The sequence below is a fragment of the Buteo buteo genome, chromosome 25 (assembly GCF_964188355.1).
Source record: "Buteo buteo chromosome 25, bButBut1.hap1.1, whole genome shotgun sequence".
NCBI lineage: Eukaryota > Metazoa > Chordata > Aves > Accipitriformes > Accipitridae > Buteo > Buteo buteo.
The window spans coordinates 19,757,582-19,783,157 of record NC_134195.1 but is presented as its reverse complement, the minus strand read 5'-3'; the positions used below and the strand labels follow the sequence as shown (position 1 = coordinate 19,783,157).

Below are 25,576 nucleotides of genomic sequence, written 5' to 3'. Positions count from 1 at the left end.
ATATTATTGGCTCCCAGGCGAGCCCAAGCTGCCGCAGCCCCCTCCGCTCCCCTCACCCAGGCCCAGGCTTCCCCGGCGGCAGCCTTCCCCCCCACCCGCCCCGGCCCCGCTCCTCAGCCCTCCGGCTCCTGCCTCAGCAGCGTCGGGCCCTCCCCGGGGCCGCACGAACGGCCCGGCCGGGCTCCGGGAGCGGGAAGGGGAGCGGGCGGCGGCGCCTGAGAGGAGCGGCGGCGGCTGAGGCGTCATGGAGGCGCCGGATGCCGAGGCGGGCGGTGAGGGCCGCTTCCGGGCGCCGTCGGAGAGCTGCCGTCGCAGGGTAAGGCGGACCGGCTCCCTCCCCGGCTTCTCCTTCCCTGCCCCGCGGTCGAGGGTCATCCCGAGGGTCCTGGCCCCCTTCGCCCTCGGGGGAAGCCGCCGGTAGACCCGGGCGGGCCTGAAAGGCTGCGCTGGGAGTCCCCCGGGGAATGGCGCCGGGCCGCGGGACTGTGCCAGGCCCCGCTGTGTGTGAGAGGGAGGAGGGTGCCCGCCATTTGCTCGTCTTTCCCCTTTCTGCCGCCCGTGTGTGGTTCCTCGGCGGGGGGGAAGGCCACGGTACCTCACGGATCACCGGGAGGGGACCGGTCGTCAGTCAGCGGTAGAGTGAGAGGTTTTGGGTGGTGGTAAGAGATCCGCGTCCAGGGGATGTGCCGCTTTCTCAGGATGGTTTGGGGTTCCCCCCCCCCCCCCCTATTTTTTACTATAAATGCTCATACACAAAAGCGTTTATCTCTCTTTAGCCTGTGGTGAATACGAAGAGGAAGGACGTTGGCTGATCTTTAGGAGCATTTTCAGGGGGATTAAGAGTTTGTATGTAGCCCCATCACTAAAGCCTGTCTCTCTCTTCTAAGGAGCACTACACCGAAGGATGTCTGGCAGTTTCTACTTTGTGATAGTCGGTCATCATGATAATCCCATATTTGAAATGGAATTTCTGCCTCCTGGAAAAGTAGAGTCCAAGGTGTGTTTTTTCCCCCGTGATACTCCCATGGTGTAATTACAGCGTGTTTCTTTTTATAATTTTACCATGTATTAGAAGCATGACCAACACGTTGTTAAAAGTGTTACTAGTATCTACTGTTCTCTGTTTTTTTACAGAAACTTTGTCATAGGGAGGAGAACTCTGGAGTTCTTGAGTCTCTTAAAAATTCCTTGCCAGATCATACTAGTTCTTCCTAAAACATGGTTTCCTTAATTATTTGATGCTGTATGGTGAAGAATATATATGCTAGTCATGCATTGGGCATTGCTCTTAGTGTGCAGAGCTTTTATAAGAACTATTCACTATTTAATGCTACTTACTGTCATTCTCTGTTTTACAGTATCTGTATACAGTAATGAGCTAAAGTAAGGAACGTAAATTTGAAAGCTCTATTCGGTCATTTGTTTTTAATGCTATAAAAAGTTCTTATTTTTTAATCATCTTCAGTAGTCACTCTTGCTTTTAAGTAAGAAAGTTTTAAAACTTGAATTGATAAGAGTTTGAAAGCGTGAGAAATGTAAGACTCCTCATAAGTAGTGTTTCTGGTGGGAAAAGAACAAATCTAACCATTGTGGTATTACACCAAAGAAAGAATAGACTTCAGAGTAAAAGTGCGTGGATCTGCGAGATCTGATCTGATGGATCTTCTTCTCTGGTTGAGGTAGAAGTACTAAATTTTCTCCTAAGAGAGAATCTACACTTGACGTGCACTGAAGGAGAACTAGTAGGCATTAGGATGTTTTGGCAACTATTGCTTCTGTTTGAGATGTGCATTTAAGAGTGAATTCAGTGCAGATGCGCAGCTGCCTGAAGTACGTGGTTTGCATAATGCATGTGGTAAATCGGCATGAGCTTTTGCCCCTTAAACTTCACTACTTAGTCTCTTCCTCAGCATGGCTTAATGGAACTGGCAAAGCTGTTAATGCCTGGAGCAAAACTTGATTTGGGGGAAAAACACAGTACACCGAGAGGTGGGAGAGTGGCATTAAAAGCATCCCTATATTATGAGAAACAGTGCAAGACTACTTGTGTTTCCAGGCCAATAGAAGCTTACAGTATGGTTTAGTCCTGTGTTTCTTGTTGGCAGATGTCCTCCAGTATTCTAGTCGTATACAAAGTAAATGGCTCTTTCCCCACATGACTCGTGTAGTGTTAGGGCCAGATGCTGTGATTACTCTATGAAGGCCATTCGTGTTTGTTATAGGAAGAGGTGTAATTTACATCTGCAAGCATATATTTAATAACCAGTTGCAGGATGTTTTTCTGCACTAGGCTCTTACAAAAAAGAAAACTCCCAAAACAATTAAAAGATCCTATGTTTCTAGGCAAATTACCTGGAAAAACAGAATCTTCAGGTGAGAATGTTACCAGTGCATCTGTCCTCTGTATCTCTCTGCTTTCCCCATCTGGCCCCCAACTTCTGCACACCGTAACCTGTTCAATTTCTGCTAAATTTGAGAGAAATGTTATGGCCCAAAAAATGCTAAATTGCTCTAAATGTCACAAAAACAGGTGACTGGAAAGCAGAGAAAAACACTTTTATCAGGGCCCCTGTGTGGACTAAGTTTGCAGTGGGAGATTACCCATTGGTAAACAAAAGAATTTATGCTTGAATAGATTTCTGAGCTATAAATAAAGGCTTTATTGGTTTTGCTGCTCTGAAGACTGTTTTGTGATGACTTCTTCATTGTGACCTTTTTTCTCCCTTGAAACCAAGTATCGTGACAATATGTACTAGTTTCATTTAATTACAGGATGGCACATAGGTGGCAGAAAAGAAGGCTATATGTAACTTTTGTAACTTGAGCACTAGTTGCTTAGCAACTTGAGCAAATTATTGTTTGTATTTCACTCCTTTCACTGAATTACTAATCCTCTGTCTTCTGGAAATACCTTAGGATGATCATCGCCATCTCAACCAGTTCATCGCCCATGCTGCTCTTGACCTAGTAGATGAGAACATGTGGCTTTCTAACAACATGTATCTGAAGACTGTGGACAAGTTTAATGAATGGTTTGTTTCTGCTTTTGTCACAGCTGGACATATCCTTCCCTCTTCTCTTTTCTTATATTTGTGTAGGAAAAGCCTTTTGCCAAAAAGGGTTAAGTTAGATGGAATGACTTTGGAACAGATTTCTCTGGCTATTCACCACTATTATTGCTAGAGAGAATCACCAGCTTCAGGATTAAGTAAGTTGGGAGGCACAGCAGTTGTTGAAAATTGGGAACAAATGGAAAGATGGATTTTTCCTTTTGGAGGAGCTGAAGTAGCCTAATGAAATGCAGAGCTCACATGGAGTGGAGGAGAGAGGAATGAGAGGAGAATAATTTGAGAGAGTCTGAGCACGCTGATACCATTCTCTTTGAATAGTATCAGATAGTGCTAGAGAGGAGAAGCAGGGATAAACCCGCTTGGTGTCAATCACACCCATCTTGAAAATGTGGTATTAAGGCTTGAGCTTCTGTACAGATAGTCCTAGAATTGTTTGCTGTGAAACTTGTTATACATAGCAAGTAACAGTGAATGTCATTTCAACTTCAGGGGTATATGGCAAAGGTGCTGAGAGCATTGTCCATATGCAGAATTGTCTAGCTTTAAAAAGAATAACCTTCAATGGAGAGGTAATTATTTTTATTTTCAAATAGGGGAATTATTTTAAAATACAAAGGTAATGCTTTCTAAATTTCACTGCTTCAGTTACTTTTTTGAATGCTTCCTCCTATAGTCACTGCTATTTCATGTACAGCTAAACATTTTAAGTATATGCAGAATTAGGTGTAAATGCTTATCTCGGGATATGCTAGATGTCTCTTCCTTGTAAAAGTTAAAATTTTCCTTAATTGTGTTACATATGAGATTTATAATGCTTCACGATGTAAGGCAAGAAGACGGAATTAAGAACTTCTTTAATGATGTATATGACTTGTATATAAAGGTAAGAACCCACTTCTTATGGTCTCACTGCAGTACTTTTAAGTGTGTTCTGCTGTACGTGCTCAGGTGTGCCTGTATTAGCACGTTTTCATGTGGGGGGCCTGCGTAAGCGGAGAAGCACCCATGCTCTCCACATTAGCTAGAGTTGGTAACTTGACATAAGGGCTGCATTTTCCATGAACAGAACAGATTTTTATAAATTAATGTAAACTGTGGTCCTTCAGAATTTCTTTCCATTTTAGTCCAGTGATTTTCGTCAGTCTTCTATCAGTAGTGGTGATAACGAAAGCAAAGGGCTGTTCTCCAGAAGGCTGGTGGAAGCGTTTCACGCTCAGAACAAGCAGCCCGTGTTCTTGCTGCCTGGCGCTGCTCCCGCTAGATGGGCGCTCGCAAGCACTGGCTGGGAGATGGCCCTCTCGGCCTCGCATGGGGGCTCAAATGGCGCTCATTTCCAAACCCGAAATTTCCACCAGTGTCGTGATGGATTTGTTCTGAGGAGCTGGTGCGAAAGGGTGGCTGTGCACATATATGGGGAGAATGCAAGGGCCTGGAAAGCAAGTGACTGTTCAGGCGCTCCGTGCTCGTAAGTGGCACTAAGTAGGCTGAAAGCTAATAATATAGTTGCCATTTGAAATAACGTTTTCCAGTGCTGGGCATTGTGCTTATTGATGAGTTTTTCTTCTTTCCGCAGTTTGCAATGAATCCGTTTTATGAACTCAATTCTCCTATTCGATCCAGTGCCTTTGAAAGGAAAGTACAGTTCCTTGGGAAGAAACACCTTTTAAGCTGAATAAATAAATTTCCCAAGTGAGTGCTTTTTCCGTACCTTCCTGATTATTTGAACAGTAGTTCTGGTTAGTTCTCAGCATGTTTGATACTCATCTTCTGAAGATTAACAAATTGGATGCTGAAGAAGCTTTTTTTTTTTTTTTGCCGATACAGATAAGAACAGCCAAACTTCTCTGGTTAAAACATGTATCTTAATAAGTTTCCTTTTATGTGCTATGAAAACTAAGTTTAAAAATGTCAGGGCCTGAACAGGTACAAACTGAGACATGTGGGTGTCAATGTACGTGTAAAATGTAAGGCTCTTTACAGGGTAGGAGGAAATCTGATCTAAATGCAAAATACACCTCCAGTCATATGATTTAATATGAGCAGAAGGGAATTCTTGTCTGTTCGGCCTAAGTGGTTAATTTTGTTACAAACTTTCCTACTTACAGTCTTTCACTAGAGAACTTACTCTGCAGACTAAACAGACTAACCTTACTCTTTGTGGTATTAAATCAGGTCTATGTTTATATTGTAATGTGTAATGTATGTATTATAAAGTGCTCAATAAAAAGAAAAGAGGATATATCAGCAAAGCTCTGTCTTCAGTATTTCAAGAAGTTTTGATAAAAATCCTTGAAGTTTTAAAGCTTAACATTTCAAATTTACCAGAACTTTAGTGCAATACATGTTTAGCTGCAGTGTTGCATCAATGAAATGAATGAATAAAGTAGACCAGAACAGCTATGTCTGCCCTGACTTTAATTCTGATTCAGGCACGGAAAAAAACCAAACTAAATTTACATGTCTAAACCCACTTCTTTCCATTATCTCTGCAAGTGCTGACATTCTCTTTTTGAAAATGTTTTTAGAGTAGGAAATTGGAACCATGGAACTCTTATTTGTTGAGGTTTCAGAAAGGCATTATTTGGCCTGTCTGGCTACTATTCCATCATAAAATGTGGTTATGGACCCTTTTGCAAAACTTACCATCATTCCAAAACAGTAATTTTTAAATAGGTCGTTTGGCATATTGTCCTGGTTTTGGCTGGCATTGAGTTAATCTTTCTAGTAGCTGGTATAGCGTTATGTTTTGGGTTCAGTATGAGAAGAGTGTTGATAACACACTGATGTTTTCAGTTGTTGCTAAGTAGTGTTTAGACTGAGTCAAGGATTTTTTAGCTTCTGATGACCAGCCAGCGAGAAGGCTGGAGGGGAACAAAAAGCTGGGAGGGGACACAGCCAGGACAGCTGACCCAAACTGGGCAAAGGGATATTCCATACTATGGGATGTCATGCCCAGTATGTAAACTGGGGGGAGTTGGCCTGGGAGGGATCACTGCTCAGGATCTACCTGGGCATTGGTCAGTGAGTGGTAAGCAATTGCATTGTGCATCACTTGTTTTGTATATTCCAATCCTTTTATTGTTATTATTGTAATTCTGCTATCATCATTATTATTTTCTTCCTTTCTGTCCTATTAAACTGTCTTTATCTCAACCCACGAGTTTTACTTTTTCCTCAATTCTCTCCCCCATCCCACTGCAGGGAGTGAGTGAGCAGCTGCGTGGTGCTGAGTTGCCAGCTGGGGTTAAACCACAACACATATATGTACTTAATATTTTCATTGGTTTCACAGTCTTTTAAGTAGTCTGTTTCCCTGTGCAGCAAATCTGTAAAAGCTATCTTCTTGGACTTTTTTTTAAATGTCTGAAAAGTAATTTCCAAAGGAAGTGGCAGGGTGTTCTCGGAAGTGCATTTTGCATAGTCTGTACAATTAAAGGGACCACAGGTGTATGTGCTTTAAATGTACAGTCAGTTGTTATTTCTTTGTAATTTACACTTACTGCTAAACTGTCACTGTAAAATATTCCATGAGAAAAAGAACACGATATAAAGGTTGCAATAAACACGGAATGATGCAGTATCAATGCCTGTTGAGTATACTTGAAATGATTTAGGAGAGAACTAGATGATCATGGTAAGGCTACCTTTATTGGTGGGGTGGCAAGTGAAAATGGGAGTACTTGTCTTTGCATTATTATTTCATAAAAACTGCATTGTACAGCATTTTGATAATGTCATATAATCTTACATAAATCAACCGATTTTTATTTTTCTTTGCTATATACATGAAAGCAACAGAAACACACTTGAGATGAAGCATTCTCGTTCATACAAGGAGCCACTGAGTTGGGGCTGTTGAGCTGTTTTCTGCCTCCTCCCCAGCAGCAGCATGGTTGGAAAAACACTAACAGTTAAGATTCACTGAGGAAATACTTACTTTAAGTAATTGTGTACGTGGCAGTAATAAAAGTTTTGGCAAAGATGAAGGATTAGCGCTAAGAGTTTCCACCACTTTCAGAAACTGTGGGACAATTGTATTTTCTGCCAGCACACAGTAGGAAGTTTTCTCTCTTGCCTGATCACTGAAGGCAGTTAGCCAAACGGTGCCTGTTCTTATGCCCCCCATACATCCTTCCCCATTTCTTCTGAATACAGGAATTGCAAATGGGAAACGCAGTCTCATGGGTCCATCTAGGCTTTATGAAAACAGGCTGTTACTGGCCAGAGGGAAGGGAGAATTATGTGCTAACTCATTACATTAATCATTATAGAGGTTGCAGTGAGGAATGTTGTCTCATGACAGAATTCTGAAGGACCTTGGCTAGGTCACTGTGATTTCCCTGTGTACGGAGGAACACTTGCTTATGTTTGGTTTGTGACTTTCCAATCAGCTGAAACACTACTATCTGGAAGCAACAGGTGAAAGTTACCTTGTGATCAGCTATAGTCACAAATCTGCACTGGGTCTGAAAGGTGCAGCTCTAGCATGCTTCAAACAATGAACAGTTCCTCAATGGACAGGGCGGAAGAGAGACCTCCTTCCCAAGGATGGTGTTTGTGCCCCATCCGAGAGGCTTAGGAATAAGAATTCAAATGAAATCTGCTGCCATGTGAGAAAGCAGCAGATAACCTGCATTATGCAATAAAGGCAACAAAAAGGTTTAGGAGTTAAAGGGACTGGAATTACTCTAGATGATACAAAATTCAAGCATAAGGAAATGGGAACATTAACACAAGCTAAGAACATGAACCAACCTTAATAAATCTAGGCTGGAAATGCAACTTAGACACAACTTTCTGCATGGTTCTGTTACTGTTTAGGTAACCCCTCATACCACTTGACTTAAAGTAAGATCAGTTTAAGGTACAGAGCAACCCTTGAAGCAAGCAGCCTGGTTCTGGCAGCAGTCTGACACAAAGCATCTATATGCTATATACTATACTATAACCGTCCTAGCTAGTTTCTTCCCATTCCCATTTTGCTGTCTGTTCTAATAAGCATAGCTTTCATCAATCCCACTGATTTGCCATGGCAGTATTTTTTGCTCCACATTTTAAAGAACATCTGGAACTTTGCATATATATTACATAGTACGCTTTGTCATGCTACAGAACTCTAGATATTGCTAACAGGACCCCCTAATACTTGAGGTACATTACTACTTGAAATGCATCAGTGAATTGAAACATAAGCCACAAGTGCCTACCTTACCTCCGTATTAAATGGCAGACGCTAAGCTTTCACAAAGTACAGAAATGCCTCTGTTATTAAGCATTATAATTTTTTTGTACCTATCATCTATATCTGCTTGTCACAGGACTTTTGCTTCTTTCAAGTACTTGACAGTCTCCCTCTGAGACCAAATCCTGACCACAACCTAATTCCTATACTGTCTTATTTACGATAGCATGTAAACCCCCATTCATCTTTACTAGCCACTTTCGTGATTAGCAGACAGTTGCGGTACAGCAGCTCCCAGGGCACAAGTAATACGCTTCTATTGTATTAAGTAAGTTTTATTTAACTTTATTAAGCCTGATTCTCAGATGGAGGCTTGGTAACCATGATGTTACATGGAAAGGGGACAGGTGGGAAAACACAGATGCATGCTTAAGCACAAGACAGACCACAACAGTTCTCATCCTTAATTGTTTCCTTTTAGCAATCTTATTTGAATGCTGTCTATAGTACTCTAATCACAGTAACTTCATCTCCTGTTGTTTCATCCTCAACCTCTACTAAAATGAACATCAAAGGAAGCTTTAAGTAGTAACGTAGCAGTTTTACAATTCCATGTCACTAGCGTAGTAACCCCCAATGCAAGCAGTCTTCATTTTTAAAGCTTAAGAAGAATTTAGCTAAATTTTCTTCACAGATCTTTTCATTCATTGACTAGAAATTAAACATTACAAATAGCAGCCGAACCTATATTTAGCTGTTAGGTGACTGAAGCTTAAAACACAGTTCTGTTGCTGTATATGCAGGACTGTAAGAGTGAATTAGACTGAGGAATGTAGAAAAGATAAAAAGATGTCACTTTTAAGCAGGAGCAGCAGTTCTACAGAGTAAAGTTGTCCTGGACAGTTTCAAGCAAGACTACAGTACAGTCAGAAAAGTGTATTAAGAACGACAAGAAGGATTTGTTTTGCAAGCTTTACTTCCAAATAATTACACCTGGTACAGACTGAACAGATAGGTTAGGAGAAAGCTCTCGCTGTTAACTGTACTCTCAAGAAAGGCTTTTCTGTTGGAACAAAAAAGTTGCTGTACAGAAAGCAGAGTCTGTGTAGTTTAGTGAGTAACACGGCCTGTCCCATAGGCCTCGGACTTCCTTTTGAAGTCCATAACGTGTGTACGTGCATGCCTGTCAGCAGTCAGATTACACATCGAAGCAATAGTGTGCTATCAAGGTAGCTATTACAAAGACAGTGGGTCCTCTTGAGAGTCAACATTCAACAATCTCTCATACAAGTATTCTACCATTTAACTGCAACGGAGAGCCTCAAGTACACCTTCTGTGGTTTCATCTGCATTACTGCAGAAGGACTGTCCATTAAATACAGAATTTGCTTCTGTTCATCATCATGTAATGGGTACAGTAATATAAAAGACATTGTCTTAAATGTTTAAGTCTGTATCCTAAAATAGCAAATTAAATAAGGATCTGATTCAGCTCAAACACTAGCTGTAGGTATTTACTCGTATTAGGGCTGAAAGCTGTCACAATCTACTGTACATCAAGAGCTTCCTGAGTTCTCTATGTATTGCCAATCCTTAGTTTCACAGTGCAGAGATTACTGGTAAACACATTCATAGCTCAGGTTAACAGGAACAAGAAGTTTGGAACTTTAAGGCTGTATACTAAAAGTTCTTTTGCAAATGTGTCATAATGTGGATCCCTTCAAGTGCTATTAAAGCTGACTGAATAAAGTATATCTTTTCCATAACTAAAAATGATTATAACTTCAGTTATCCAGATTTTTTACCTTATTGATCAGAAACATGCTAGAATGGGACTTAAGGCAAAGACATGTATCACCTTAAAAAAAAAAAATCAGTATCTTGCATTAAACTCCTGGAAAAATTAGTACAGCATTAGAATAGTAAATGAAAGAAAAATGGACATTAAATATGTAGGAAATCTATTTCCTACTTAAAAACCTACACAAATTATAGCAACATCAGGCAATTAGAGAAGACCCAAAGGTGATTTATATTAACTTATAATAAACACATTAGAGATGAAGTACCAGTCACAGCAAAAGGAATGTAGTGAGACTGAAGTTTTAATATCTAGCATTGTTAAGAAACTGACTTCTAGTGAAACAAAAATGGAATGCCGATTTCATAAAAATATACACATATAAAAGTATCTTTGTGCCTGAATTCCAAAACAGTTTCTCCAAAGTAGTGCTTCTAGAACTTTCAAGTTTTAATTATATTCAAAGTATTTATCATTTGAATAAAGTTGGCAAATTACATTCTTATATTGTTTTTACTTGACACCTTCCTAAACAGAAAGTGTCACTAATTCAATAATGGGTCACTCAGGAATGGAAATTTTTCTTTTGCTCCCCCAAGAAAGCAGCACAATATTACAATTTTAATATTGGAGTGAAACCCATTTGTTATTTTTATCTAGTACACCTTCCCCATACTTTTATAGAGCAAGCTAGTCGAAAGTAATTTGGCAAAAAAAAAAATTAAGTCAACAACAAGATGAACTGGGTTTCGGTTTCCGATGAAGGTTTACTGTATCTGTTTGAATAAAGTGATCTGATCTATCCTCAGAGGCTAGAACTCTCCTAACAGCTTCTTCAAAGGCTGCTGCAACATTAGTGGCATCTTTTGCACTGGTTTCAAAATAGGGATGGTTGCCGTTATTCCTGCACCAGTCTTGGGCTTCTTCTGTAGACACTTGCCTTTCATCGATATCAACTTTGTTACCCAGTATCACAAACGGAAAACTTTCAGGCTCCTTGACATCTGCATAATAAATGAATTCTTTCTTCCAGTTGCTTAAGTTTTGGAAGCTTTGAGAGTCATCCACGCTGAAGGTTAGCAGGCAACAGTCAGAACCTCTATAGAAAGGAGTCCGCAAGCTCCTAAAACGTTCCTGACCTGCTGTGTCCCATATCTGCATTGTAACAAAATGTCCATCAACTTCCAACTCTTTATTTAAGAATTCCACACCTATTGTATGAAACAGCTGTGCGTCAAACTTGTTGGTGACGTATCTGTTCATAAGAGAACTCTTCCCAACTCCACCATCTCCTAGCAGTATTACTTTAAGGAGTGATGATTTTGCTGCCATTGTTATGGGAATAGATCCTCCTGGTTTCCTAAACCTGTAAAGATTAAGCAAATCATTGAAGAGTTGTGAGCAGAAAATTTCACACACATAAATATCTAGAAAGTGTTAAAGTCCAACAACATCAAATTTCATGTACAAAAGCAGGACTATGCTCAACAGATGAAGCGTAGATACTCGTAGTAAGAATACCCACTCAAGAATACCACATGTTTAAGAGGTGTCTCTGCCACAGACTGCAGTCTGTATGGCAGTCTAAGCAGTATGCTGCATTACTGAATTACCCATCTGTCACTTAAAACCCCCAAACCCTTCAATGTTTGTACAGGAGGGGTATCGCATCACAGTCAGCGAAGGCAATGATTCATTTATGTTCACTGAAAAAGATCCAGGGGAGTGGAGTGAGAGAGTTTTGTAGAGCACATGCCTTGAACTAGTCACTTCAGTGCCTTATTTCATTAGCAAAGTTATTTTTTAATATGCAAAAGTGAAGAGGTAGCTTTAGGAATAAAGCAGGACACTCTCTGTTATACTGGAGTAACTGCTGCGCTTCACCCCAAACTGCAATCAAACAAGGAATTTTAAATCAAGTCACAGGGAACAGTTCTCTACAGAACAAATGCAAATACTGGGATTTTATTTTAAAAGTCAGGTGACTAGGTATTGGTACACAAACATTTGGTATTTTAGTTGACTCCTTGCAGAACAGCCATGATGAATGGAATACTATTACAACTACTACAAAAGCGAATTCACTGTTGCTGCTTCAGATGGTACTTAAGATGCCAAATACTGAGGCCAAGTCTACACTGACAGTTCAGTTAGTAGGTGTCAACTTCCCATGGTAAAACTGTCAAAAAGCCTGAAAGTGCTAGTGAAGAGCCTGGCTGCAAGCACAGGGATGGTAAAGTAGTGGCACGAATGAAGCTTTTTTACTGTCAGATTTTAGTGTTAAAGGATTATTTTATTTTTTTTAAAGTAGTTAGCTCATTAGTGTTTTGTACCAGGCCAAGGTTTGCTGTCATTACCGTAGTGTCACCTAATAATGTAAAAAAGTGTTTTAATTGCTTGGGTGTAAAGTTCCTTTTTAAAGAGCCCAAACTTAAAAGTTTCTGCATGAGGAGAACTGCTGTCCCTGTACTGCTCCGTTACTAAAGAGCTAAAAGTAATTCAGCCAAAACAGGCTTCTCTGAAAATAGCATCTATTTAAAATGGAAATGGGTCATAAGTCGCCTAGTCCATCTCCTTCTCTGAAGGAAGGAATGCAGTCTTGCTAGTTGTAATTAGCGTTACTGGCATATACATCACCCACAGAGTATGGTTATGGAATTAACACCTGATAGAAGCTGGCATGAGAGTCATATGACTCTGTGCTGCCTTAGAATCAAGGCCTACATTAGAAGCAAGAAATTTCAGGAATTTTTTTTTTTCTTTAACTTTCCATCTTTGAATGATTATTTGTTAGACATATTCCACAGCTGAAGCCTCAAAGAAATTTCAAAATATAAGGAACAGTGGCTGCTTCCATTAAAAAAATTGTTCAGAGCAAGTATTTTATTCATTTGTACTGTGTAATTAAAAAACAATGTTTATAAATCCTTAATATTTCTACAGGGTTGTATCACAACAATGTTAAAACTGCTTAGAGAACTGCAAGTGGATTGTTCATTTAACTTTCACAGTGCTATGGGATAATTGCTATGGCTCAGGATATGAACACATAGCTTTTTATGTATGTGAAAAGCCTTATTAGAGTCACCAGCCTACTTGCACATGATTTCCATGTTCATGCTGAAATAATTAAAATGGTTCAGTGTCTTCACTTATTTCCCTAATTCCTACTATTGGTTAACGAGCAAGTTATTTGAGCTACGCCATTAGATAGTAGCATCATCTTAGTAAATAATGCATTCATGAGAACAGAGGGTACTGAATGTTTCCCTGTTCTTCCACTTCAGTGTAGGAACAAGTTACAATTATATTTTTTTTCCATCCTACTGAAATCACAAGTTCCCTAGAAGACAATGTGAATAAAAAAACCTGACTTACATAGTTCTAACTGGTACTATGCACTTGTTTCTTTAGCTTTTACAGTTTGAAAAACTGCAATTATCATGAAATTCTCCATGAACTCACATTTTAAACAAAATACAAGTAAGGAAACTCTGTTAACAGTATCTAGTACTTTTGTGAATCCAGAACCTGAGAAGTTAATTTGCACGGTTTCAACTACATGGACCATTACAGTGAGGTCTAGGAGCCTGATGACCATAAAAATACTTCCACTGGGCAGACAATTATAGATCAGCCACAAACCATTAGAAGTGTCTTTTCAACTAGAACCAAACTGGTCCTTCTACAGAAAAGCTACAGAAACACTCTTCCCAGGACCAATAAGCAAGTATCTCAATGTGATGTTGCAGGCAACGTCACTCTTCAGAACATTCAGGTTCCACAGTAGCAGCTGTCATGCTTTCGCTAGCAGTTAATGTTTTTGTAAAGTTTTTAATCCAAAATAAATGGGATATATGTTCAGTCATTTAAGTACATACTTACAAGCTGGATCTGAAACAGCAAACAAGCATGTTTAAAGGCATTAAGAAGCATTTTTGTTTGGAAACAGCAAAGACTTTATACAATTAGCGTTTTTCTGACTATGTAAGGGACTCATCTGTAGCCCCACTGATTATGTGATTTAGAGTATCTGCAGAACCAGGACAGTAGTTTTCAGCACCATAGGCTGCTGCATTTTTTCCATTTACACATCTTTAAATAAGTTAGAGTTTTAAAGAGCTCAATTTTTGTAACTGTGGGGGTTTGTTTTACCCTAAGTTATGAAGCCTTAATACTCCAACAAATAAAGTAACAATAAAATCCTTAAGATGCCTGGAGAATTAATGTTATTTCTCCTATTACATTCTTGGAACTTATCTGTATAATGTGCTTTTTGACAATGTTTTCAGAATGAACAGTCAACATCTGATATCATATTACTGAAAATTTATTACCTTAATAGTTCAGTTTAAATCGTCACTCAGCATCTGAAAATAAAACAAAAACTCAATTTCCAATGTGCACCTGATTGTTTTAACCAACATCAAGAACTTTTTAAGACACCACAGAACTACAGATAACATTTTGTTCCAGTTATTTCTGACATTAAACTAATTGTGCAGCACAGTAAGCATAGGCTCAACCTAGTACACAGAGTCTGTACAGAGAAGATTTTTCCCTCATGTTCCTCTATCATTTCAATATTCAAAGAAACTCAGAGCAAATAAAAAGCAGCCCCACTCTGGCCCATTTTGATAATGATCTCTGAATTGCCTCCACCAATTTATGAGGACTCAAGCTCTTAGACCACTGACTTCAGTATTCCTGTTAAAAGCAGCAAATGGTTTCTAAGTGTAATTTCTAACACCATCATATACCATAATACAAATAGTAATTTAATTGTCACCTCCCAGAATCTCCCTTTTAAACAGTGAGCTGAATTACAAATCTGAAATGTTTCCATTAGCAGTCCAAACATTTGCTGGCAAGACTAAAAACAACATGCTAAGCAACTTCAAAAAAAATCAGCGTGCGTTACAAAATCTTTGATTCAAGCCCCTCAAAGCTTAAAGAAACACCACTGCCTTGTCCAATCTATCCATCTAGATTTTCTTAATTCCATGACTCAGCTTCATAGCTGCCTTTTTAAGTGCAATTACCTCTTTTAACACTTAGGTACTGAGGCAGCACTCAAAGAAAAGCGAGATTCTTGGTCTGAAAAAACATAGCAGCAACACACAAACTTAATCTAGGAATTTGTCTTTTTTACTATAAAAAAATCATTTAATAGATTAAGGAGGACCTGCTTATACCAGAGTACTGAAGGCTGAAGACAGGTGCTGAACTCAAGTTATATCTGTGGAAAAATACTGTTAGCCAACACAGTAATTGCATTTTACCTATGATGTCAGCAAGCACACTTAAACTATTAAGCAAACTGAGTCAATTGGACCAATTTAGTTTCACTTTTACCATACTGATACCAGGTACAGCAGCACACCATAAAAAAAACAAAAACAAAAAACCAACCAAACCACATAGCAACTGAAATCACACCTCTAGCCCCCCCCCCCCTTTTTTTCTTTAATGAAAGACACCTAGAACTGGGTCTATTGCAATAGCACCACTGAATTCCTTCAGTATTCTTGAAGAGATGTAAGGGACACTTCAAATTTCCAGACTATTGCTTCTCCACTTGTACCTACTTTCTAACTTGGAAATGGGCAAGAAAATTTATTTCAATCACCATTTACATCCAGTGATCACCTGCTGTATGAAATAAAGACTAAACCCAAAGGTTTCCTTGAAGATATGTGGTACACTGTCCTTTAACTAAAGTTGTTAAAGAGCACCCATTTGACTTGAAGAAGGAAAAAGATCCAAAGTAAGGCAGACTCAAGTTTGTTCCAAGTAATCACGTTTATTTACAGCCTAATATGCTTTCACCCAGGACTTCTTAAAAAAAGGGGCCATCTTTGTTAGATTTAAGAATAAACACTCTCTCAGAGTTACTCAGAAGCAGAATTAGCAGTCCCATAACTAGTACAGCAGTAACACTGACCATGTTTCATAACTTCCTATCCTCAAATTTACACATATACAACACATCCATTTCAGCTTTGAAGCTTATTCACAGTTTTCTTTGCTAAGCCATCTTATTTTGTTAAACCACAGGCATCAGACATGAATAGTTTAAAAAGGCACACAAACACTTCAAGTATTTTATCTGACAAAAACACTGGCCTTTCAATAACATAATGTAAACTTACTCCCTCATTAGCAATTTTTTTTCCTTAACACTAACAAAGCATTTGACAGTATTTACCAGGCCAGCATAGAAAAAAGTTGTTTCTTGTGGTTTGTTAGTTGCAGTGGCTCATTAAAAAAATGACATAAATTCCTTCTCTGTAAAATGTCTGGGAAAAAAAAGTCCCAAGAACTATCAGAGCTGCAGCAGAAGGGGCAGAATCCAGAACTATGTAAAGCAGTTTTCAACACTTACTGTTTGTGGAGTTTTTACATCTCTCAGCCCTGAATAACTACAGAGTAGTTACACTTGTCACCTATAGCAGATCTGCAAGTTTCCAGAAATCGGGAAAGAAAAGGACAGAAGCAAATTTTATCCCTTTTCTCTGCTTAGCCAATCCTTGTTCCTGTATTTAGAAGGTACTGGTTTACACATTGGCCAATTAAGTGGCACAAGAACAGTTCTTCAGCGTGTAAGGGGCCACAAGCCTGTTTGACCTTGAAAGATTTTGCTCTCAATTCAAAGGGAAACATATAGATATGAAGTCAAGAAGCTACACGCTTTGTACTTTTGAATGCATTACAAGCTCAGACATTAGTCAGCCTCCAAACTGACCCTCCCCTCCACAGAGTACAGTCCTAAGAGCTGTGGATAAGGAACATCCCTTTACTGATGGCCATTTGTCAGCTGCCTAGTTCTCCAGAAGCCTGGAAGCCCTTCAATCATGTGGCTCGACCTACTGAGACCCTAGTCACCTTTTAAGTCTTCCTTCCTTTATCTAGGATTTCACCATTGCATTGCAAAGGTAGTTTGTGTTTCCTGTTGGACAGATCTTTAATAATCTGATGACAGGTTATCTGAAAATAGCAGACTAGACACACTTTATCAAACACCAGAATATCACTAGAGTTTATTCATAGTAATTTGTAATATGAACACAACCCAAACTGAACTGACATACAGCTGTTGCCACTCATTTGATTACCAAAAAGCTGTATTTGGGGGTTTGTTTACAAGGCTATTTTTAACTCCTACGTAGTTCAGGACTCTAGTTATAACAGTTGGCTGGTATGACTCAGGACTATTAAAGAAGCAGCAGCCAAGGGAAGGAATCCTTAAGTCTACATAACCCCTGCATCATGAAATCATCCCAGTACCTACTGTTAGAAACAATTTATTCTAACTTAAACCTAGCCACAAACTCAATCAGCAAAACTTGTCTGGAGAAATACCTACATTTATACCTCTGCTAGTTTAATCTTGCAGAGATCTGGCCTTCCCTTTCCATCGCGTTCCCCACATTCAAGTAGAATGAACAAACTATCATTTATTCTGATTTAATCAGAGTTGACATTTCTCAGCAGCTCACAGCTGAGCATTTCCCAACTTAAATATTCTATTACTTTCAGCCAACTTCAAAACACCCTTAGGTGCTGCTCCTCTTGGTCCTACATTTCTAACAATTCATGAGTTAATTGACATTCTCCTTGCAACCTACTTCTCTGTTACTGCTTCCCACTCTTTCAATAACTTACCAAGCAATTATTTCTGCTCATATGTGCTCATCTTTCTCCCTTGCATTAGCTTCCCTTTTCCTCCAGGGACTCTTAGCAGTAGCAGCCTCTGTTGGTCAGGCTACATTGTCCATTCATATTCTTCCCAATATAACTATGTGACCAAAGCCCATCCCTAAGGGATTAAGTGGGTTGCACTGCACCAGGCCAACATACTGCCTGCTCTGTGGAGAATGAAAATAAAAACAAAACACCAAGGAGAATGAGCGTTCTAAAAAAAACCAAAACAAAAAAGCAAACAAAAAAACCCCCACAAAACTTAAGGTATTCTTCTAAGACTTTTTGCTAGGAAGTTTTTATTCATCGTGAAACATTTATGTGAAATTCCAATCCTAAGGAGCTGAAAGATCTGTTTCTCACAATTTATTACTAAATTGACACAAAATAAAATACAGCTTGAAATCCAAATACGTCATTTGACCCTCTGCAGTTTTTTTTCACATATTCTCATTTTAAGGAAACTGATGGTTTGTTTAAGCACTCAAAAGCAAAACAAGGACTGCTAGAGACTTTTTTTTTTAACTGCACACTCCCTATATTTAACCTAATGGAAAAGGCTTTACTAAAATTAAGGCAACAAACAGAGCTCCATACAACCTGAAAGAAGACAGAGAAAAATAAGCTTATTATAAATTCCATGTTGATACTGAAACACAGACACCAACCTTTGGTTAGGCTTCTCCAGAAATAAAAAGTGGTAGGAAAAAAGAGGTTTGGATTTGTTTTGGGTATGTCTGAGAAATAGCTCTCCCTCCAGTCTGCCATTACAGCTTGTTACCTTATAAGCTACTAAAAAGCCACCAAAAAATCCCCTAAAAAGCCCAGTCACACACAACCACGCTTGCTCTAAAAAAAGCAAGCACTGACAACTTCAGCATTGTACAACACTTTAAAAGTAAAGACAAATAAAAACCACATGCTTATTCAGTAGAGCTGTAAATTATTACGGACAAGGAAAGAAGGAAAACAACATGTGGGGTGGCAGAGTGCATGACAGCTATCTGCAGCCAGGCAAGTGTTTTAATTCCAAAAGAAAATTTAGCCAAGGAGTTCCCTGCTTGCCTGTCCCACCCAAGTCAGTAAAATTAAGTGCTCTCTATGTATCTAGTTACATGTAACCTTCCTATAAAGGCCAGTAACACAGGTTTTTAAAACTAGTTTTCTTGCACTATTCTGTTATCCATTCGATTATTTTGCAGGAGGTACATTTAACATGGAATACTTACACTGGAAACCGCTCACTAACCACTCGGACGTAAGCCAGTCAACAATCTTAACCTAACCCTTTTGGTTCTCCAGCCATCACCACCTCCAAGCTCGGACAGCCGCCTGCCACAACGAAAAACGCAACCGGGGGCTGCAGAGCGGAGCTAAATCCAGTCGCTGGTTCGAAAAAGAAGAACTAAACCCCACCATTTGCTCCCTTGGGACACAGAAGTCCTTCTTCAGCAGACAGCAAACAGGAAAAGGCGGTAAAGGGATTTTTTTTTTTTTTTTTTTAGTATTTTTTTTCTCCCCCGGTTTGAAGGGTGGTGAGGAGACAGGTAGGAAACCGAGTTCCACCCCAACACCTCGGAGATCTCCCTCGGAGATCACGGGATCCCCCGTCACGCCGCCCTCCCCCGCCGCGGCCCCCTCACGGGGCGCTCCGCAGGGCCGGGCCGGGCCGGGCCGGGCCGGGGGGGGAAGGCTCGGCAGCCGGCGGTTCCCGAGCAAGCAGCGGGAGCCGGCAACGGAGCAGCTAAGCGGAGAGCGAGGAGGAAAGAGAATAACGCAAACCCCGGTCAGCCCCACACCGCCCGCCCGCCTCAAGGCTGCCGGGGTGGGAGCGAGCCCCTCACCGCCAACGGCGGGCCCGGAGACAGCCCTCGGCCACCGGCCGGCTGCTCGCCCGCGCCCGCTGAGGAAAAGGGAGGGGACCCCGCCACGGCGGCCGATACCTGCCCGCGGGGAAGGGGGCTGCCGCCGGTCCCGAGCCCGGGCTGCGCCGCTGCCGCCGGGCGCTGTGGAAGGAAGAAACAACATGGCGGAGCGGGAGGGGGCGGGGGCTGGGGGATCACGTGAGCCCAGCCCCGGGCACCCGGCCCCGCCTTTCGGGGAGGAGGGGCGGGGGGCGTGACTCGCCCCACCCACCCACCCGCCCGAGGCCCCGCCCCCGGGGTGTCCGTGTGTCCGTCCGTCCGCCGAGGGCCGCGCCAGACACCTTTTTCTATAGGAATTCAGGGTAACGTCAACGTGACTGTTTAAACAACATCACAGGAAGAAAAGTTTAAAGAAGCCGGTGACACCGGCTCTCTAACTCATCACGAGGATAGGGCAAAATGTAATTAAAATGAAAAGAGCGGAAATTATTTAAGTGTATTCAAAGAGGTTCCCACATCATCAAGAGGAATAGGCGATGACAGGCATAAGGAAAGAGCATTTGAAATGCACTCGTTTGCTCGAGCAGTTGTCACATGCTCCCGATCATAAGGGAGATGCAATTGGACGGGAATTGCCACTTGCAGAGTCATCTTGTTTTGGATTAGACTTACAATGTGGCCCGAGGAATGGAAAACAAGATCTCAGTATCGCCAAAAGGAAATGTCTCCTACTGACAGGAGCGGGACTATTAAAAGGCAGTCCATGCTAGAGGCAAATCTGATGATACTAGACCCATTCTTATTTAACAAAGCTGGACTTTGAAATTTTTAAAGTACTTTTTTCCTGGGATCTGCTTTCATCTAATGCTAAAGTAAAATACAACTAAGTGCTGGAGGGGTAGAAAAATGACCTCTTTAAATGATGATAATTCTAAGACATAAGCTCTGATCAGTTATGGCATTATTTTGTGATTTAAAAAGAAAAAAAATATCCGCATTTAGAAGTGGTGGAAATAATTACTTTATTTTGCACTTGATACCTTGTCGGATGAAGGTACCATCTTTTTTTCTTGAGACAACACTGGTTCTCAGACACTTGGATACATTTAAGGAAATTTAGAATCATAGAATCATAGCATAGTTTGGGTTGGAAAGGACCTTTAAAGGTCATCTAGTCCAAGCCCCCTGCAACAAGCAGGGACATCTTCAACTAGACCAAGTTTCTCAGAGCCCCGTCCAACCTGACCTTGAATGTTTTCAGGGATGGGGCATCTGCCATCTCTCCAGGCAACCTGGGCCAGGGTTTCACCACCTTCATTGTAAAAAAATTTCTTCCTTGTATCTAGTCTGAATCTACCTTCTTTCAGTTTACCCCTTGTCATATCGCAACAGGCCCTGCTAAAATGTTCGTCCCCATCTTTCTTATAAGCCCCCTTTAAGTACTGAAAGGCTGCAGCAAGGTCTCCCTGGAGCCTTCTCTTCTCCAGGCTGAACAACCCCAACTCTCTCAGCCTTTCTCCATAGCAGAGGTGTTCCAGCCCTCTGATCATTTTTGTGTCCCTCCTCTGGACCCGCTCCAACAGGTCCATGTCTCTCCTGTGCTGAGGACCCCAGAGCTGGACGCAGAACTGCAGGTGGGCTCTCACCAGAACAGAGTAAACGGGCAGAATCCCCTCCCTCGACCTGCTGGCCACGCTTCTTGTGATGCAGCCCAGGATACAGTTGGCTTTCTGGGCTGTGAGCGCACATTACCGGCTCAAGTCCAGTTTTTCACTCACCAGTACCAAGTCCTTCTCGGCAGGGCTGCTCTCAATCCCTTCATCCCCCAGCCTGTATTGATACTGGGGATTGCCCCAACCCAGGCGCAGGACCTTGCACTTGGCCTCATTGAACCTCATGAAGTTCACAAGAGCCCACTTCTCAAGCTTGTCCAGGTCCCTCAAATTTTTAAAATTCTAGTTAGAAACAAAATTCTTATCTTCTGACATAGGATGTATTTTTATTTCTTTTACATGGGAACATAAAAGAAAATAGAAAAGGACCATGCTGTAACCACAGCCTATTATGCTTATGATTTTATAGGCATAATGGAGTATCAATAGAGTTACTCTTATGGTTAAAACACACGCATGCATGCTTGAGTATCAGGAACTGAAGGCCCTTTTCCCTTGCGTCCACACTGTTACTATTACTCATGTTTGTAACAAAACTAATAGTTGCTGCAGAATGATCAAAATCTGTAGAACAAATAATGCCACTGATAAGGCCGGTCACATGAAGTATACCTGCCAGTTCTTAGGAACAGACAGAAGAAAATGCCCAGCTGAGACGTGGTTTGAAACACATACACCAACATCGCTCCGGTTTTAAATTCTGCAGACAGCGTAGGGTCCTGACAGCGGGCGCTGCGGGCTCTGCTCCTGCCCGAGGCCGCTGCCTGACCGTCCCGCTCTGCCTCAGGGTCCCGGTGCCAGCGGGAGCCACGTTTCAGCCCGGTAGCCCCGGTCCCGTAGCCCACCTCATGCCCCAAACCCCATTCGACAGCCAGCCCCACCTCAGCACGGATTCCTCCCCACGGACTCGTCTGCTGCGCACTGGGGTTTTGGCCGATTAACGTCACCGAACCTGCCCTGCCCTTCTTGTCTGGGTGCTGCGGGACAGTGACCCTTTTTAGCGAAGTCACTGTCCCTGCACTCCTTGTCACCCACCCTCCGCTCCTGGCTCGCAACCCACCCTCGCTGCTCCCTCATGGGCACGTTTCTCCCAGAGCTGACTTTGCACCTCAAGGATTTTATTCACAGAGCTGCATTCATGAAGAGACAATTGTTGTTATGTCACGTGCTAGCAAACGGCGCAAATAACGTCCCAATGGCAAATAAAGGGCAATTTTGTGTGTGTGTGTGTGTGTGTGTGTATGAGAAAGTTCTGTATAAGCAAAGCTCTCATATAATAGAGCTTGTGAATAATGCTTTTTACCATCTGTAGTTGGCAAGGAGACTTTGTGCCATCCTGGCAAGCAATGACGTGGCCTCAATAAAACATGACTTTGTCACCTCCTGGCTGAATTACAGCAGTACAAAATCAGGGGATATGAAGTCATCTGCCTTTATGGCTCTGCTAATACCAGAATGCAGCAAGCCAGCCCCCAAGCAATCCAAGACATTATCAAAGTGCTCTTGTTTCTTTCCTTATCTTCCACACACTCAACGAACTGGGGAACTGGGCCGTTACACCCTGAAGACTCCCTGAAGGACAGTAATTCAACATATCTGCTCCTTAACCACAGCCTGTTACCAGGTAACTTTTTGCCAGAAAAAAAGCTGTTCTTTATTTGTTTAAAGAGTTGCAGTTCTTGGCTTTAGTAACAAACATACATAGCACAGCAGACTGAAAGGAATACAGTTTAAATAAACAATAAACAGCACATATTTCCTTTTGGCTTGGAAAGGAAGAAAGAGTTATAAACAAAAAATGGCAGCTGAGTGCCTCCCTGAAAAGTGTTACAGTAAGAGGGTTATGAGGGAGATACAAAAGGCCCTCAACAGAATGAAATTAAATGGATCTGGCAACCAGGAGTTTTGTCACTGGTGTTAAGGGAGCAACATCGACTCCAATTAATAGAGCACTTCTCGGAATAGTATCTTTGCTTTTACATTGAAAGTTGTGTGAAATTCATTGTTAAATTAGCTCTCATCTTCTTAAGACATGTATTACAACTTCTGCAGCTGCAGGCTGCTTGAGCTTTGAGTGCAATCTATGTTTAAGACCTTATTGCTACTATTAAATCATAGGATTCAAGCAGCAGCTGAATTTACAGTGTCTCTGGAACACCCAGTGAAAACAAATAGAGACTTTAGCCTTATTCGGCATACATTTGTCCTATGTCTGTGTGGATCACCTCTAATGTCACGCTCCTTTGTGGAGTAGCATCATGGATATGCTAAACATTGTACCAAAACTAATTGTCTCTGCTTAAAAAAGTTAAGAGATCTTTTTCCCATCTGGAACAAACTGAAAAAAGATGACCTCAACAACATAAAAGAATATCACTTTTCAAGGCTTTCCTTTTATTCTTGCTTCTGGACTCTGACACTCCCTGTACTCCAGTAATCTAGACCCTCCTGCTGGCGCATACACTGTGTAGTTGCAAGTTGACTTTTTAGAGCCATTTTCAGCCAAAGCACACAATCTTATCCAGTCAAACATTTTAAGCCTGTGCAGTTACACAATCAGGGTAGGGGCAATAGAACCTATTGACACACTGTGGCCTAAAGCAGTACTTTGCTTAGTGAAACTGCGACCGCGCCTTTTTAAATAAGAGCAATGATTTACTTGAATGACCGTCTCTCCTATTTGGCACTTCATGTCTGCACAGTATTCTGATATATAGTGGCACATGATGCTACACATGGTATCTGCTTTCTACTAAACCTTTCAAGTAACGAGCATCGGATACAAACACAAATGGAAAAATGGCCAAAGTGGTAATGAACTGTGTTAGGTGAAAATAACCAATGGCATAAGATGATCAAGAAGGTAATACAATAATTCATGATTTTGTATACACTTTCATTAACTGTTAAATGTGAAGCTGTGGGCAGCATGTTTATCAGCATGAACTAGGCATAAAATGAAACCGAACCTGATAAGCTTTTTCACCAGCCCTGGAACAACAAAGCCTCATTCCCTACAGATCTGTGTCCTCAGCGTACTTAAAACAGGCCCAGTTCGCTCTCCCTGCCTCCCAATACCTTCTGCTCCTTTCTGCCAATATTCCCAGATCTTGTCCTTGTCTCACAGACTATCTGAGCAAGCAGCAGTATATTTTGTACCCGGCTTTTAGGTCATGCTAAGAACCTAGCAACTATTTGTGTGTTGAACCGGCAGCCAGCAGCTTAGACTAGGTAACTCCTGAATAAAAGTAAGGGTTCCATCTCTTTCAATATGAACAGAAATTCTTTTAATGATTCCTGGATTTCAGAAAATTTACAAATATATTCTCAGTTTTTAATGTCTAGCTTTAACTGGATTTGTTACAAAGCCAGCTCTCGGGTTGAATTGTTACTGGGAAGGAAGGCAATGGAGGAATGCCTGCTCACAATGTATTACCATGGAAAACCACTTTAAAATGCTGAGTTTACAACTGCGAGGGCTCCAAGGACTTGCCCTAAGAGTTCTGACTGCTCCTGGTTTGAAACAGACGGAATAAAGTTAAGGGACAGCTGTAAAAGGGGCATGGTTATAATCCACTTTTTGACTATTTGTAGTTACTGACAGTTGTTTCTATACCATAAGCTGCAACTGCAGTTGTTAGTAACTGGATTTTATTATTTCCCCATCTTAGGAGAAAGAGTAAGATGTGAAAGCCTAGAATGAAACAACCCTCTTGCTGCTGCAGGCACAGCTGACTCAGATCTGCAGTGAGGCAGGCTTGCTTAATGATTTGAAAAAGTTTTAAGATATCTGCTGTTTACATTTTCTTAGCTCCTCAGTAAATATAGATCTGTAGAAAATCCCAGTCATGTTGGGGCATATAGCTTAGCACTATATATTTAGTGATGGAGACAGTTCAAAGAAAATGATGTTACACAATATGTCAGAAATGTAGTCAGTATTACAGCTACAAATTTTACCCTTGAAACACATTCTGTCAAAAACACCATCCATGCCTTGTAACATTTCCCTTCCCCAAGACAAAACATGGATGAGCTATACATTACTGGAATGGCTTCAAAACTATCTGCAGGCAGAAATTATTTATAAGTGTCTGTTGCTCACAGCTAAAATAAAACCTTCTGCTACACAGTGTTCTGACACAGCACAGTACAGGCATATAGCTCTCCTCAACAGGACCATGACCTCCAAAATGACAGCACACAACTCTGTGCTTACTGTGAACCAGTAACACAGAAGTGTTTGCTTTCCTGTAGTTTTATTGAAAACACAGAAGTACTTG

The 25,576-nt window shown here is 41.2% G+C and overlaps 3 protein-coding genes across 14 annotated transcripts in view; 1 reads left to right on the top strand and 2 right to left on the bottom strand.

The window, feature by feature from the left end:
- OFD1 (OFD1 centriole and centriolar satellite protein) overlaps nucleotides 1-285 on the bottom strand; it is a 33,593-nt gene extending 33,308 nt beyond the window's left edge. For 2 of the 4 annotated variants that reach the window (XM_075057519.1, XM_075057518.1), the window contains exon 1: nucleotides 133-285. In XM_075057519.1, coding sequence (XP_074913620.1) covers nucleotides 133-246 — 114 coding nt within the window. In that variant the 5' untranslated portion in view covers nucleotides 247-285. The remainder of the gene's footprint in view (nucleotides 1-132) is intronic. The other 2 variants (XM_075057521.1, XM_075057522.1) reach the window with 2 other exon arrangements.
- TRAPPC2 (trafficking protein particle complex subunit 2) lies at nucleotides 193-6,651 on the top strand. 2 transcript variants are annotated; one of them, XM_075057544.1, is made up of 6 exons: nucleotides 193-316; nucleotides 888-997; nucleotides 2,917-3,065; nucleotides 3,873-3,954; nucleotides 4,645-4,760; nucleotides 6,273-6,651. In XM_075057544.1, exons 2-5 carry the CDS (start codon nucleotides 905-907, stop codon nucleotides 4,741-4,743), a joined length of 423 nt encoding a protein of 140 aa, XP_074913645.1. In that variant the 5' UTR covers nucleotides 193-316; nucleotides 888-904; the 3' UTR covers nucleotides 4,744-4,760; nucleotides 6,273-6,651. The 2 variants fall into 2 exon arrangements, with proteins under 2 accessions (XP_074913645.1, XP_074913644.1); XM_075057543.1 differs by lacking the exon at nucleotides 6,273-6,651 and having other exon boundaries at nucleotides 4,645-6,224.
- A 49-nt stretch (nucleotides 6,652-6,700) lies between these two features.
- LOC142044749 (ras-related protein Rab-9A) overlaps nucleotides 6,701-25,576 on the bottom strand; it is a 34,195-nt gene continuing 15,319 nt past the window's right edge. Inside the window, exons 1-4 of one of the 8 annotated variants that reach the window (XM_075057529.1) lie at nucleotides 19,699-19,798; nucleotides 17,720-17,922; nucleotides 14,392-14,424; nucleotides 6,701-11,420 (exon numbers count right to left, since the gene is read on the bottom strand). In XM_075057529.1, coding sequence (XP_074913630.1) covers nucleotides 10,781-11,386 — 606 coding nt within the window. In that variant the 5' untranslated portion in view covers nucleotides 11,387-11,420; nucleotides 14,392-14,424; nucleotides 17,720-17,922; nucleotides 19,699-19,798 and the 3' untranslated portion in view covers nucleotides 6,701-10,780. Of the gene's footprint in view, nucleotides 11,421-14,391; nucleotides 14,425-17,719; nucleotides 17,923-18,984; nucleotides 19,119-19,171; nucleotides 19,574-19,698; nucleotides 19,805-25,576 lie in introns of those variants that run through there. The other 7 variants (XM_075057530.1, XM_075057528.1, XM_075057532.1 and 4 more) reach the window with 7 other exon arrangements.

Coding starts and splice junctions, on each gene's coding strand:
- TRAPPC2 (XM_075057544.1), top strand. CDS start 905: ATGTCTGGCAGTTTCTACTTTGTGATAGTCGGTCATCATGATAATCCC. Junction 998..2,916: donor CTGGAAAAGTAGAGTCCAAG/GTGTGTTTTTTC, acceptor GAAATACCTTAG/GATGATCATCGCCATCTCAA. Junction 3,955..4,644: donor TATATGACTTGTATATAAAG/GTAAGAACCCAC, acceptor TTCTTTCCGCAG/TTTGCAATGAATCCGTTTTA.